This window comes from Camellia sinensis, chromosome 8, assembly GCF_055761805.1.
Source record: "Camellia sinensis isolate YWXY chromosome 8, ASM5576180v1, whole genome shotgun sequence".
Taxonomy (NCBI): domain Eukaryota; kingdom Viridiplantae; phylum Streptophyta; class Magnoliopsida; order Ericales; family Theaceae; genus Camellia; species Camellia sinensis.
Genome location: NC_138968.1, coordinates 23,825,202 through 23,838,418, shown reverse-complemented (window position 1 = coordinate 23,838,418; position 13,217 = coordinate 23,825,202). Strand labels below are relative to the sequence as shown.

Genomic DNA, 13,217 nt, shown 5'->3' with positions numbered 1-13,217 from the left:
TATTGACATTGTATGTTGGTATGAGTTTTTTTTTTAAGTTTTTTTCCAAAAGTTAGTTATATGTTTGCTATTTTTGTTACTATACTTGTTGGTTAAACAATTATTTTGTGTTACCATTGAACAATCAAAATAGTCGATTTGTACTTTTTTTTAATTTTGTTTTATGTTTTCACATTACAGTGTAAATGTTCACATTTGTATGAGTTTGTTTTTTTTAAGGCTAGTTGTATGTTAATTATAAATTGTGAACATTCACATTGTATTTGGTACGAATTTTATTTTTTTGAAAGTTAGTTTTATGTTTGTTGTTTTTGTTACTATGCTTATTGGTTGAACAATCATTTTTGTTACCATTGAACAATCGAAATAAGCAATTTTTACTTTTTTCAATATTGTTTTATGTTTTCATATTGCAGTGTAAATATTCACATTAGTATGACTTTATTTTTTTTTAAGGTTAATTGTATGTTAATTATAAACTGTAAATATTCACATTATATTTGTATATGAGTGTTATGTTTTTCAAAGGTTAGTTGTATGTTTGTTATTTATTGTGAACATCACATTGTACTTTAGTATGTGTTTTATTTTTTTGAAAATTAGTTGTATGTTTGTTGTTTACTGTAAACATTCACATTGTATTTTGATTTTCGTTCAGGTTTTTTGTTGCGTTATTTTTAAAATTTCACTTTATAAAAAAGTTGAAAGTTCATAATTTGAAATTTTCTTCATAGAAAGAGATATTTTCTCTTTAGAATGAGAGAGACATTTTATCCATAGAATAGGGGAGAGATTTTTTTCCATGAAATGAGAAACTTGTTATTTTTATTGCGTATTAGTTTCAAATTGGAAACATGAGCAAAAAATTAGAAGAATGATTTGGCCATATTACATTAAACAGGACCTAATGAAATACTAAAAAAAAAAGATAGGTCAGATGGAATAAAATACTTAGAAAGAGGATTTATCAAAAAATAACTCTAATAAAAATTTGTCTCTTAGGATTACTTACCATAAAAAAATTGAGACTTACGTGTAGGTTCTAATAGATGGATTTATTATCCAATTGGTCCTGTGAAAATTAATAGTGTTTTTCATCAAACACTATTAAAAAAAATTTACTAATTGTTAATTTTTAGCACAATTTGAAAATTGTCACAACAAATGTTACTAATTATAAGTTTTAGTGGCAGTTTAAAAAAATCATCACAAAAAAGCTTCATTAATTTTCAACTTTCAACGACAGTTTGAAAAATGTCACAAAAAGTAACTAATTGTAAGTTTTAGTGACAATTTATAAAAATCTTGACAAAAAAAAGTCATTAATTGTAAAATTTGGTGACATGCAAAAAATCATCAAAAAAAATTATTTTTGACAACCATTTTATTACGATTTATTTTTAATTGCACTTGATGAAAATTAAGTCTAATTAGTAAGACCTATTGATAGTTTACCCTAAAAATAATAATAATAAAATCACAATTTCAAATAATAGAAAATAATGAATTTCATGCTAGAGTTCTTTCGATTCAATTGTTGTTTAAGGGTTTGATTAATATAATATTTTTAATTTATACAATTGAAAAACTATTATTTAAGTAAATTAAAATCGCTTATAAATTTTTTGTTCATATCAAATGAGAAGCATAAAATTGATATAGATAGAATTCACCATTATAAGGAACTGAATTTTTTCAAAATATTTTATTAAAAAAAATAAAAACTTAGTGTCCATAATAAAACTAATAGGATTCAATAATAATCTTGTGAACAAAATAAAACTTATTAATAATTTTATTTACTTGCTAATGCATAGCAGAAAACTTTACAACTCAAGTTGCGTTATGTACACATCACCAAGTTTTGTTTGGTTTCTGATACCCATTTAAGTTCGTTTGTTAGCAATTAAAAAATTACAAAAATGAAATCATTTATCGTAAACAACGAAGGGCTAATAATGAGATTGGACAGGAGCATCATCTGGGAGTAGTGAGTGCTTCAACGTGAAATTGGACTTCCACAAGGACTTTGTACGCTAGGCTTCTTCCACTGAGATTGATCTTCATACTCAAGCTCAAACATCTCTTCCATCTCCAAGTACCAAAGGGGACTCTCAGGCACAACAACAAAAACAAGAAAGAAAAAGAAGATAGTATGTCATTGTGTTGATCTTGAATACCCGAATCATGAAAACCCAAAAAGAAAAGGATAAACATTTTATGAAGTGAGATCAAAATGTGTACCGACCTTCAATTTCCCTGACAGTGGAGAGCCTAACTGCATTGAGTAACCATCTATATATGAAGGCAAATAAATGTTAGTAGGTTTCTCAGAAGAATAAAAGAGACAGTACCCTTATCTATCTAGTGCAAATAGCTTGTGAGGTCACTGAGTGGTTTTGGCAATGGTTTTGGCATTCCTCTGTGCCTTGATGCATTCCTGATGATTATGCAGAAATTGTTCCTCTACAACAGTCAACTTCTTATCCTGACTCTTCTTTGATGCCTGATGTGGATGTTTCCCGGAGTTTGTGAGGTCACTGAGTGCTTTTCTGCCACCAGCTTGTGCTTTCTTTGGAGCCTTCGAAACATTTCTTTTTCGTCCAAAAGATGTCATTTTAGAGGGACCAATATCTTCTCCAATAGAGATCACATTCTTTGGGTTGTGCTTCTTTGATGTCTGAAGTGTGGAAGGCCTCCCTGAGATAGATACATTGTTACGCACCTTCCTTCCACCGAGGCCTCCATTCTTCTGTGCCTTCAAGACATTGGACTTTACCCCAAAAGGAGCTGCTGCAGTAGACATAAAAGTTAAACCACCATGAGATCTGATCAACAGATTGGATTATAGACAATCATGGGGGGGAAATGAATAAGTACAGTACCATCAAAGTGAACATTTAGATTCTGGTCTCGAATTAGGCCTCTGGTTTGAGTTGCCATCGATGTATTTTGGCTGCAAAAACCAGTTTAATGTTCAGCAATGAATAAACTACGGACAAAGGAGCGAGTTATTCTTGATTCAATATTAGTTAACTTGAAGCTGTTAATAGCAGCTACGACTTTGCAATCTATAATGAAGTCCCAAAACATTAACGAATCAGTATCATTGTATTTTGACTTGGGGGAAGATGAAAAAACAAAATCAGTAGAATAGGTCCTATCAACAGCATCAGCAACAATACAATGTTTTCTATAATCCAAAAATTACCTTGGTCCAAATAAACTTTGAAGTTAGTGATAATATCAAACAGTTCTCAAATACTACTAAAAAATGGCATTCCTCAAAATCCCAAGAAATAGGCTAGACATACCTGCACAATCCATCTTACATTATATATTCTTCAGTAAATTGTTTGCAATTGCATTACTTGTATCCCAATGGAGTCTTAAGCTTGTCAATTATCACAGAATATAGATATGTATATCACTAAGGTTTTAAAATGTGGCATATGTAATTATATATATTCTTCAATTAGGAGGTGGACATCCAACCTATTCCTGAAATGCAGGCGACAATGGTGGTGGTTCTTGTTATTTACATTTAATCTAGTTCCAACTATTCAACCATCACTTCAAACACCTATTTTTGTCATGATCAATTAACTAAAAACAAAATGAAACCCCTTTCAAAAGTAGTATCTAGTGAATGAAAGTTTCTTATTTACTAATCCCTATATCTAGATTAGGCTATTATTCCACAATTATTTTTAACTCGTGACTCTATCATTATGAGTTAACTACACAAAACCAAACTCCATTCCAAAATGGATTTAGCTTCAACACATATTTAGCTTTCAACACATATATAGCCCCCTCTTCAAGGTCTATCAACCACTCCCTCATCAACAATCTACGATCACACCCATTTACACACACCCCTTTTCTCTTCAAATAATGCTTCTAATCCTAAAATCCACCACAGCAATAAAGCCCTTTAGAATTTAGATTGGCTTTTAGTGAAAAAAGAAAACCTTCATATTGTTTGCTAAACCTCATGCTTGTACAAATACAATGGAAACCATAACACAAAATCATTTAACTATTTTTCATTACATTACAAATTCCTAAAAACCAAATAGTTTCAACATAGTTTTGTGTTTAAAGAAAAAATTCATCAATTCTTTACTTTAGATTATTTCAATCGTCTAGTCCATGAAATCCCAAAATCCCATTAATGTATTATAAAACTTTTCTGTTGATAACAACAGGATAATAAAATAAAATAAATTGATATAGCCCGTCAGAAACTATCCCAATATCCTATTAAGCATAATGTTCAAGGATTGATTGTTGTATTCATTCAAACAAGAAGAAGGAAAACTTGACGAATTGAAACGGCAAATCCAAAGAAGTGGAATATATCAAAGAAATCTAGGGTTTGAATGCTCTAAATTGTCCACGCAATGCAATGCATTGCATGATAACAATAATGATGATGATGATGATGATGATGATGATGGAGTACTGCTCTGCAATGCAGGTAGTTACTAATTTTGAATATTGCATTTGATGTAACCTTAGAAAACAAATTCTGAGCAACCAGATAGAAGATTAAGACCAAATAACATCATCTTAACATATATTAGGAAAAGTAATTGATGCATGCAAGAAGAAAACCTAACAATGATAAAATGCTTCAATTAATGCATAGAAGGAACTGGTATATATAACAATAGCATTTGATCCAACCTAAACCTAACAATGATGCAAATTGCAATGCTTCAATTAATAAGGAACCGTGTATATAACAATAGCATTTGATCCAACCTGTGCTTTCTCCTTCGAAGCACCATTCGACGCAATCAACACCTGAACAATCAATAACCCATCAACAAAACCAGAATTAACTCAAAAATCAAACTCAGCAAAAAGAGAAACCGAACATAATAAGCACACAAGAATCGACCTGTTTGACAGCAAGAAGCTCTCCGGGATCGAGATTCATCCCCATGTAGACTATTCCGAAATTAAAAGTTCACACGACTAGTAATTTAAAAAATTTACTTATCAGCTCTTCTATGTGCCACGGAAATAAGATCACGAAAATTTTTATTAAAACACAAGTTGAGAAAAAACCCCCTCATTTAAAAAATAAAAAATAAAAAAACCAAATTCGTTGTCCCTAGTTTTTCTGTTTACTTATTAAATTTTTAAAAAAATAATTTTCACGAGTCAAGAGTTTTTGAAAAAAAAATATTTAATTTATTATAATTAAATGATGATAAAATTTACAGATTTTGTACCACATGGCGGACAGGATTTGGAGAAGACTCAGAATTTGCAAATGAAATAGTTGATCATGCATTTTCGATTGAAGAGAGCAAGCATTCATATAATTAAATTACAAAATTATAAAAAAAAAATTGTAATAAATATTAACATGATGAGATTCACTTTTGATAAAAAAAAAAAGAAGATAAATTATAAATACACTCCTAATATTTGTTTAAAATACGGATAACCTGTTGTGATTTTGAAAATTATAAATCCTTTCATCAGAATTTTTAATTTAATAAAATTAATAGAGAAAATAACAACTCTCCTTTATAACAATAAAATTACTTGAATTGTTAATTAAAATATATTTTTGACAACATTAAAAATTAATTAACTTGATAATTTATTAATAAAAATGAGTCATTTGTTATACTATTAGAAAAAGAAATGTAATTTATAAAATCATAAAGAATAATTTATATTTTAAATAAATATCAAAAAGTGTATAGATAATTTTCCTAAATAATAAATAGATAAACAATAAAAGAGAGGATCACAATCCCAAATGACTATACAAAACACACATGTACAGAGAGAGAGAGAGAGAGAGAGAGAGAGAGAGAGGTGTGTTATGGAATACAATTACCTGGAGTGTATCCAACGACAAAATAAATTTAAGGTTACACAGTTCACTATTTTTATTTTTATTTTTTTTCAAACCAAGTCTCATGTTATAATGAAATTTACTGAATTACAATTACAATAAAGATCAAATATGGCATATATCATTATTGCAAAGAAACTCTCAAAACAACAGAGAAAAAACTCCAAACAAATATAAGAAAAACAAAAACAAGATCCAGATGTATAAAATGAAAGGAAAATGGTATACAAGTCCATTTTTTAGATCCACTTTCTAAACTTAGTGATGCGTCAAGAAGATGATTTGTTGATAATTAAAAAATATTTAATTATCAACCAATCATCTTTTTAACACATCATTAATTTATAAAGTAAATCTAACTTTTGAACTTGAATAGCAATACTTGAATTGAAAACTGCATAGCCACCACCCCACTTACACATACAACATAGAAAGATAGAGAAGGGGAGAAAGATACATAGGTCTACATACCAAATAGATACATGGTAAACATTTGGTTTTTATTTGAAAATCTACTTATTCATCCGAGTCATCCGAGCCACAAACTGAAAATAAGCATGTCTCCAGTTCTTCTTCAACAACAAAACTCCAATAACTCCCCATAGTCCTGTGGCATAACCACTCATTATAACCAGGTAAAACCATACCGTTTCAGCTTCATCTCTGTCATGTTTTTGTACATGACTTGGGATTAAACTTGTCGGAGATTGTGAATGTTCATCACCGGGGCATTTCTTTGGTAGCGGAGCTCCACAGAGTTCATTGTTGCCAGTGTAAACAGAAGGATCATCAAAGGTTTGGAGTTGCTTTCCAGTTGGAATACGTCCGGAGAAGTTGTTGTATGACAGGTTCAAGTGGCTCAAAAAAGTCAAAGCAGACATACTCTCCGGAATTGTGCCTGAAAGTTGGTTGTTAGAGAAATCAAGAGATTCCAATGACTTGAAGCCACTGATATTCTTAGGGATGCTTCCTCTCAGATTATTATGTGATAAATTCAGCCCACGCAAACCAGAAAGAAGCGTCAGTTCTTCAGGGATTGTTCCAATCAGATTATTCCTTGAAAGGTCCATGTTGGCAACATACAATAGTGCAGTGGTGTATTCAAGTTCATTTCCTTTCATGATTTGTATTATGTTCTCGTCCAACCATCCTCCTAAATTATATCGTATACCAGTTTCATTCAAAATCATGCCATTGAGATTGCCAAAACAACGAGGGATGGTTCCTTCTAAATTATTATCTGCAAGGTCCATGATTTGGAGTTGAGGCAGTCGGCATAACTGCGAAGGAATACTACCATTGAACATATTCTTACGCAATCTCAAAATGGCCAAGTCTTTAAATTCTCCAATCCATCTAGGTATGTTTCCTTTGAATCCATTCTCACCAAGATTCAAATATGCTAAACTACTGCAATTTCCCAAAGTGGAAGGAAGCTCTCCATAAAGACTATTGTTATTCAAATATAACCCCAGGAGAGTAGTCAAATGTCCGATAGAGTTTGGAATAACTCCTGAAAGGTTGTTGGATGCAAATTTCAAAATGGATAGGTTGGAGAGTTCCCCCAAACAATGAGGAAGATTTCCAGATAACATATTTTTGGAAAGATCGAGATATTCCAAATTTAGAATTTTGCAAAATGACTTTGGAATAGAACCATTTATCAAATTACCAACCACATACAAAGATGACAAAGCAACCATATCTCCAATATTTTGAGGAAGAGGTCCTGAAATGAAGTTATTGGAGAGATCAACTATGAATAAAGTGGTAGGAAGGTTTGGAATTGGTCCACTGATATGGTTGTTAGGGAGACCCAATACCAAGAGATTCATGTCATGAAGCCATTCAGGTAGTGTTAGAATTTACCTACACCTACCACCAATTCACCCTTACCTACTACACTCCACCTACCACCTCCACTCCCATCTTCACCTACTCCCAAAATCCTCTCCTATATAATAAGCACCTCAATATTTGTAATACACAACAATCTTGTAAGACAACAATAAATCAATAATACATGTGTTTTAACATGGTATCAGAGCGGGTTTAGAACCTAATATTTTCGCTTCACCGGCGGGCGGCAACCTCACCTTAGCCGTCCGCCGGACCTCAACCTCTCTTCAAACACTTGCTCAGAAAATCTTTTGCCAGCTCGGAAAACCATCTCGGAAACTCTGGTACATCGCCGGAACACCCAATCCGGTCCAGGGCCGAAACAGGGTCGTTCACCTCCGGCCACGGCGGAGACCCGGTGGCCATCTCGATTACAGTGCAACCCAGAACCCAAATATCGGCCGAAAACCCTTGTTCTTCGCCGGAGACAACTTCCGACGCCATGAATACCGAGTATCTCACTATTGACGAAAGACGTGCTCTTGAGGGCGAAATCGTTCGTAAATGCCTCGCTCGCACCGAAAAACAGTGTTCCTTTGTCGAGCATCGGAACTACAAGATTGTATACCGGCGCTATGCATCACTATTCTTCTTGGTTGGAGTTGACAATGAAGAAAATGAGCTTTCTATTCTGGAATTCATACACCTTTTAGTTGAAACCATGGATCGCCATTTTGGCAATATGTGCAATATGTGCGAGCTGGACATCATGTTCCATCTAGAGAAAGCACATTTCATGCTGGAGGAAATGGTCATGAATGGGTGTATTGTTGAGACAAGCAAGGCTAACATTCTCTCTCCTCCGACACCGAGCCCTTAACAGCTGGAGGATTCCATTCTTGGCGAATCACATATCGCCCACTCCCTTTTTCTGATGGAAAACTTTTTTTTTTAGATTTACAATCCGTGTGATAAAGATTCTTATTTTCTTTTTATATATATATATATATATATATTATTTTTATTCCCCCAACACACCAACCCCACTTTACTTTTCTTCTTTTGCTTTTTTTATTTTTTCTTTTCCTCTATTTTACACCACCCACGTTATTTCCCACATTTTTTTTCTTTTAATATATCTATATATTAGTTTAGCTCAGTGTTTGGATGGTGGGGGACACAGCATGCTTTTCCAAAAAAAAAAAAAAAAAAAAAAAAAAAAAAAAAAGCGCCACACAACCCCTTTCTTTTCTTTTCTTTATTCTCCACTCACACACAATTATCATCACCTTTTGCACCTCACCCGTTGCTCCACTTTCTTTCTTTTCTTTTATTTTATTTATTTTATTAAAAAAAAAAAAAAAAAAAATCGGTGTGATATTGCCCAGACCATTCTTATTATTATTATTCTTATTATTATTTTTATTTTTTTTTATTTTTGCACAACCACACAAAACAAAAAAAAACAAAAAAAAAAAAAAAAAAAAAACAAAACAAGACAAAACAAAAAAAAGGCAGAAGAAGAACTGCACACCACACTCATTTTATTCATGTTGGGGCTCACCCCGATCACCATTTTACAAAAAAAAAAAAAAAAAAAAAAAAAAAAAAAAAAAAAAAAAAAAAAAAACACAAACCAAAACAAACCACCCACACCCACAGTGGGATTTTTCTTCTCTACTCTGCTGCAGGTCTCTTCTTCTTGCCTCCGTCCTGGACGGCCCTTGCCGGTGTTGCCTCCGTGTTTCCTTGTCCACCAAGCACGTTCACTCCCCCATACTCCTCCACTGCAGCATATGGTGGACCTCCAAAACGGAACATCACGGTGGCCTTCCGTTTCAGCTCCTTATTTTCCGTCTTCAACACACTTATCTCTGCTCGCGCATCCTTATACATGCGTTGGAGCAGAGCCAGTTGGCCGTTCAAATGCTGCACCTCATTTGTTCTACTCTGCAGCCGGTTCGACAAATTTGTAACCGCAGTCATGGTTTCCACACATGACTTCAGTGTATATTGATTGGCTTCAATATCTGTTTGCCCTGCCATTTTTTGCTCCACCGACCGCATCGGAAAGTTCAACGGAGCAAACTCCGGGGCGCTTGGATGAGTTTCCAGTGCCACCGCACCAGTTCTCTCTCTCGTTGACTCATTGAGGTCGGGAAAGAGGGTGAGCAGCCCGCGGGAAGACGATGAAGCCATTTTCTAGGCAACAGAGTGTCACACAGTATATCTCTCAGAACTCTCTCTCAGAAAACAGAGTGTTACAGAATCTCTCTCAGAAATCTCTCTCAGACTATCGCTCGCAAGTTTTTTTTTTTTTTTGCCTCAGCCTCAGCCTCCGTCTTATAGCCGAGGCAGCCACGCGCATCGCGTGCCTCTTTCCACCAGCCGACAAATGGGCGCGCCAACCAAGGCACCCACGTGCCTCGCCATCATGTCCGGCACACCTTTTGATGAATTGGGCACGCCTTTTGATGGCACGCCTTTTGACAAATTTGGGCACACTTTTTGAGGGTGCAACTTTTTCAACGGTCCGACATGACCCTATAAACTGTCCCGACTTTGATTCCGGTTAGCATCTTCAACGGTCCGACATGACCCTATAAACTGTCCCGACATCTGATTCCGGTTAGCATCTACAACGGTCCGACATGACCCTATAAACTGTCCCGACATTGATTCCGGTTAGTATACAGTGTCCTCTACCACGTTATGACACCACCATACAGTGTCCTCTACACCGTTATGACACCACCATACAGTGTCCTCTACACCGTTATGACACCACCATCCAGTGTCCTCTACACAGTTATGGCACACCCATCCAGTGTCCTCTACCACGTTATGGCACCACCTTTCAGTATCTTCACCAACGGTCTGACACGACCATACAGTGTCTCCTATCTTTTTTTTTATTTTTATGTATTTTCTTGTTTTGTAACTCTCTCCAAACTCAAGTTGGTTAGTTCCTATCCTCCTTGAGTTTGCGGGGGGCTGTTAGAATTTACCTACACCTACCACCAATTCACCCTTACCTACTACACTCCACCTACCACCTCCACTCCCATCTTCACCTACTCCCAAAATCCTCTCCTATATAATAAGCACCTCAATATTTGTAATACACAACAATCTTGTAAGACAACAATAAATCAATAATACATGTTAAATGTTTTAACAGGTAGGGTTCCTGACATGCTCGTATTGACAATATCCAGATACAAAAGTTTCTTTTGTGTTTGAAGCCATTGAGGAAATTGAGTCCCGAATTTGCAATTCCAGAGTGAAAAGGTTGCCAATTGAAAAGGAGGTATCCATTCAGATCTCAACTTCAATGTCAAGAATTCAGAACCTATCTTCAATTCTTCTAACATTGACAGGTTGGCAAAATGAGCTTCAGAGACTACACCTTCTAGGGAATTAAAAGAGAGATCTAAGATCTTGAGGTTTGATAGTTGTCCAATAGAAATAGGAATGGTCCCATTTAACTTATTGGAAGAAAGATCTAAAACTCCCAAGGTTGACAAGTTCCCTAGTGATGGTGGGATATCTCCAGTCAACAGATTACCACCAAGGAGTAAATTCTGCAAGTATGACAATCTTCCCAAACATGCTGGAATCGAACCATTAAATGAGTTACCTAAAAGATCAAGGTCTTTCAGATGCTTAAGTTGTCCCAGCCAATTCGGTAAATGACCGGTGAATCCATCACCACTTAAAATCAATGTCTCTAAATCATACGTGGTGCATCTAGATAAATTTTTGTCAAGTGTGGACATATCCTCTCCAAGGATTTGGTTTTGACTCATATCAAATGATTTCAAGCTACAGTGATTCGACAAGAGCCTCAGAAACCCACCAGTGTGGTTAAATTGATTGAAGCCAAGATTGAGACGTTCAAGGCTCTTAAGGTTTTCGAGATAGAGAGGAATAGAAGAATTAAAATAATTGAACGAAAGATCAAGGACTCTTAAAGAAGTCATGTTACTGAGACGACTCGGAAATTCACCTTCAAATGAATTATGGCCAAGATCTAGGTAGTGAACATTAGAAACTGTAGAGTTCACATACATATGAGATAAATGACTATTATCAAGTCCACAATATGACAAACGCAACTCTAGCAAAGAAGGAAGCATGTTTAGTACCTTGGGCAAATTGTGCGCTTCACTAAGATTCACTGTACTCATGTCAAGGTATTGCAATGATGAAAGACGAGAAACCCATGTGAAATCATCTATTGTTACGTCAGAATTACTGTTAAGATCAAGAACACGCAAGCTAGAAAGATTTCCGAGATGATGGGGAACCATTCCGCTGAACCCTGTATCAGACAAATTGAGATACCTCAACTTTGTCATCGCTCCAAAGAAGTCGGGGATTGGGCTACCTTGAAATTTGTTTCCACTTAAGTCCAAGTGATTCAGATATTTCAATTCAAGCAAACAAGAGTCAACTTTATTCTGGGCAGAGGAGTTGATCATCGTGTTATAAGTGTCAACATGGAGATCAAGCTTGACAACATGGCCAGTAATTCCATCACATTGTACTCCTGTCCAGTTGCAACAATCTTGGCCATGCCAAGATGACAATTGAAGCGAACCGTCTGTGAGACCATGTTTGAACTTCAGAAGAGCTAGTCTCTCATCTTCTACACAACTGTTGGTTAAAGCACTGCATAAACAGGGCTTAGCTGTTTCAAAACAAAACAGCACAACTAAAAGGAGCCCAATAGTGAAGAATTTCCTCATATTGAGAATTTCAGTGGTTCTAAATACTACTGTGGAGTTATGAGCAACTTGCACAATGAATAATGGGGGTATTTATGAGAAAATAGGATCACTCAGGATGGTTTATTAAATCGTAATGAAGGGTTGCTTTATAAAGGGTGGTATTTATGAGAAAATAGGATCACTCAGGATGGTTTATTAAATCGTAATGAAGGGTTGCTTTATAAAGGGAGACGATCAAAGTCCAGTCTAGACTATCTTTTAACTATGGTAAGTCCTACACAAACTATGGTAAGTCCTACACAAGTAAATATCAAGTATGACAGAGTCTAGACTATCTTTTAACTATGCAAGTCCTACCCAAATAAATATCAAGTATGACGGGAATATGACGTCATCGTATCACCAATCAATGAAAGTTCACACAATGTAGTAAATAGAATTACATGCACGGGTGCCTGCAATTACCCTATGTTTGGTTGAGGATTTTAGAAGAATTTTAGAAACAAAATAAAAAAATGTGTAATGTTATATAAAAAATAAGTATATTTTACTTATATTTTATCTATCTTTTTTATTTCTTTTTTTAAATTATTTTCTCAATCTCCTAACTAAATACAGTATTAAACGAGAGTATTCACTTTAATATTCTAATTTTTTGTTCTTCTTACATATTTATATTGTGCTTCTTTAAAATTCAAATCTAAATTTTAAAAAACTTGAAAGGTTTGTGGGGTTCATAGGTCCGTTTTGATAATTTTAAT

The 13,217-nt window shown here is 34.6% G+C and overlaps 1 protein-coding gene and 1 long non-coding RNA gene across 8 annotated transcripts in view; one reads left to right on the top strand and one right to left on the bottom strand.

Moving 5' to 3' along the window:
* Positions 1-1,768: 1,768 nt before the first annotated feature.
* Positions 1,769-13,217, bottom strand: part of LOC114316937 (receptor-like protein EIX1) — a 229,248-nt gene continuing 217,799 nt past the window's right edge. Inside the window, exons 1-4 of one of the 7 annotated variants that reach the window (XM_082882267.1) lie at positions 11,872-12,663; positions 4,771-4,812; positions 2,886-2,956; positions 1,769-2,790 (exon numbers count right to left, since the gene is read on the bottom strand). In XM_082882267.1, coding sequence (XP_082738393.1) covers positions 2,888-2,956; positions 4,771-4,812; positions 11,872-12,474 — 714 coding nt within the window. In that variant the 5' untranslated portion in view covers positions 12,475-12,663 and the 3' untranslated portion in view covers positions 1,769-2,790; positions 2,886-2,887. The other 6 variants (XM_082882266.1, XM_082882270.1, XM_082882268.1 and 3 more) reach the window with 6 other exon arrangements.
* LOC145796855 (uncharacterized) lies at positions 7,221-12,750 on the top strand. The gene is made up of 3 exons (XR_014337463.1): positions 7,221-7,736; positions 10,905-12,614; positions 12,687-12,750. It is a non-coding gene; the product is annotated as an uncharacterized LOC145796855 (long non-coding RNA).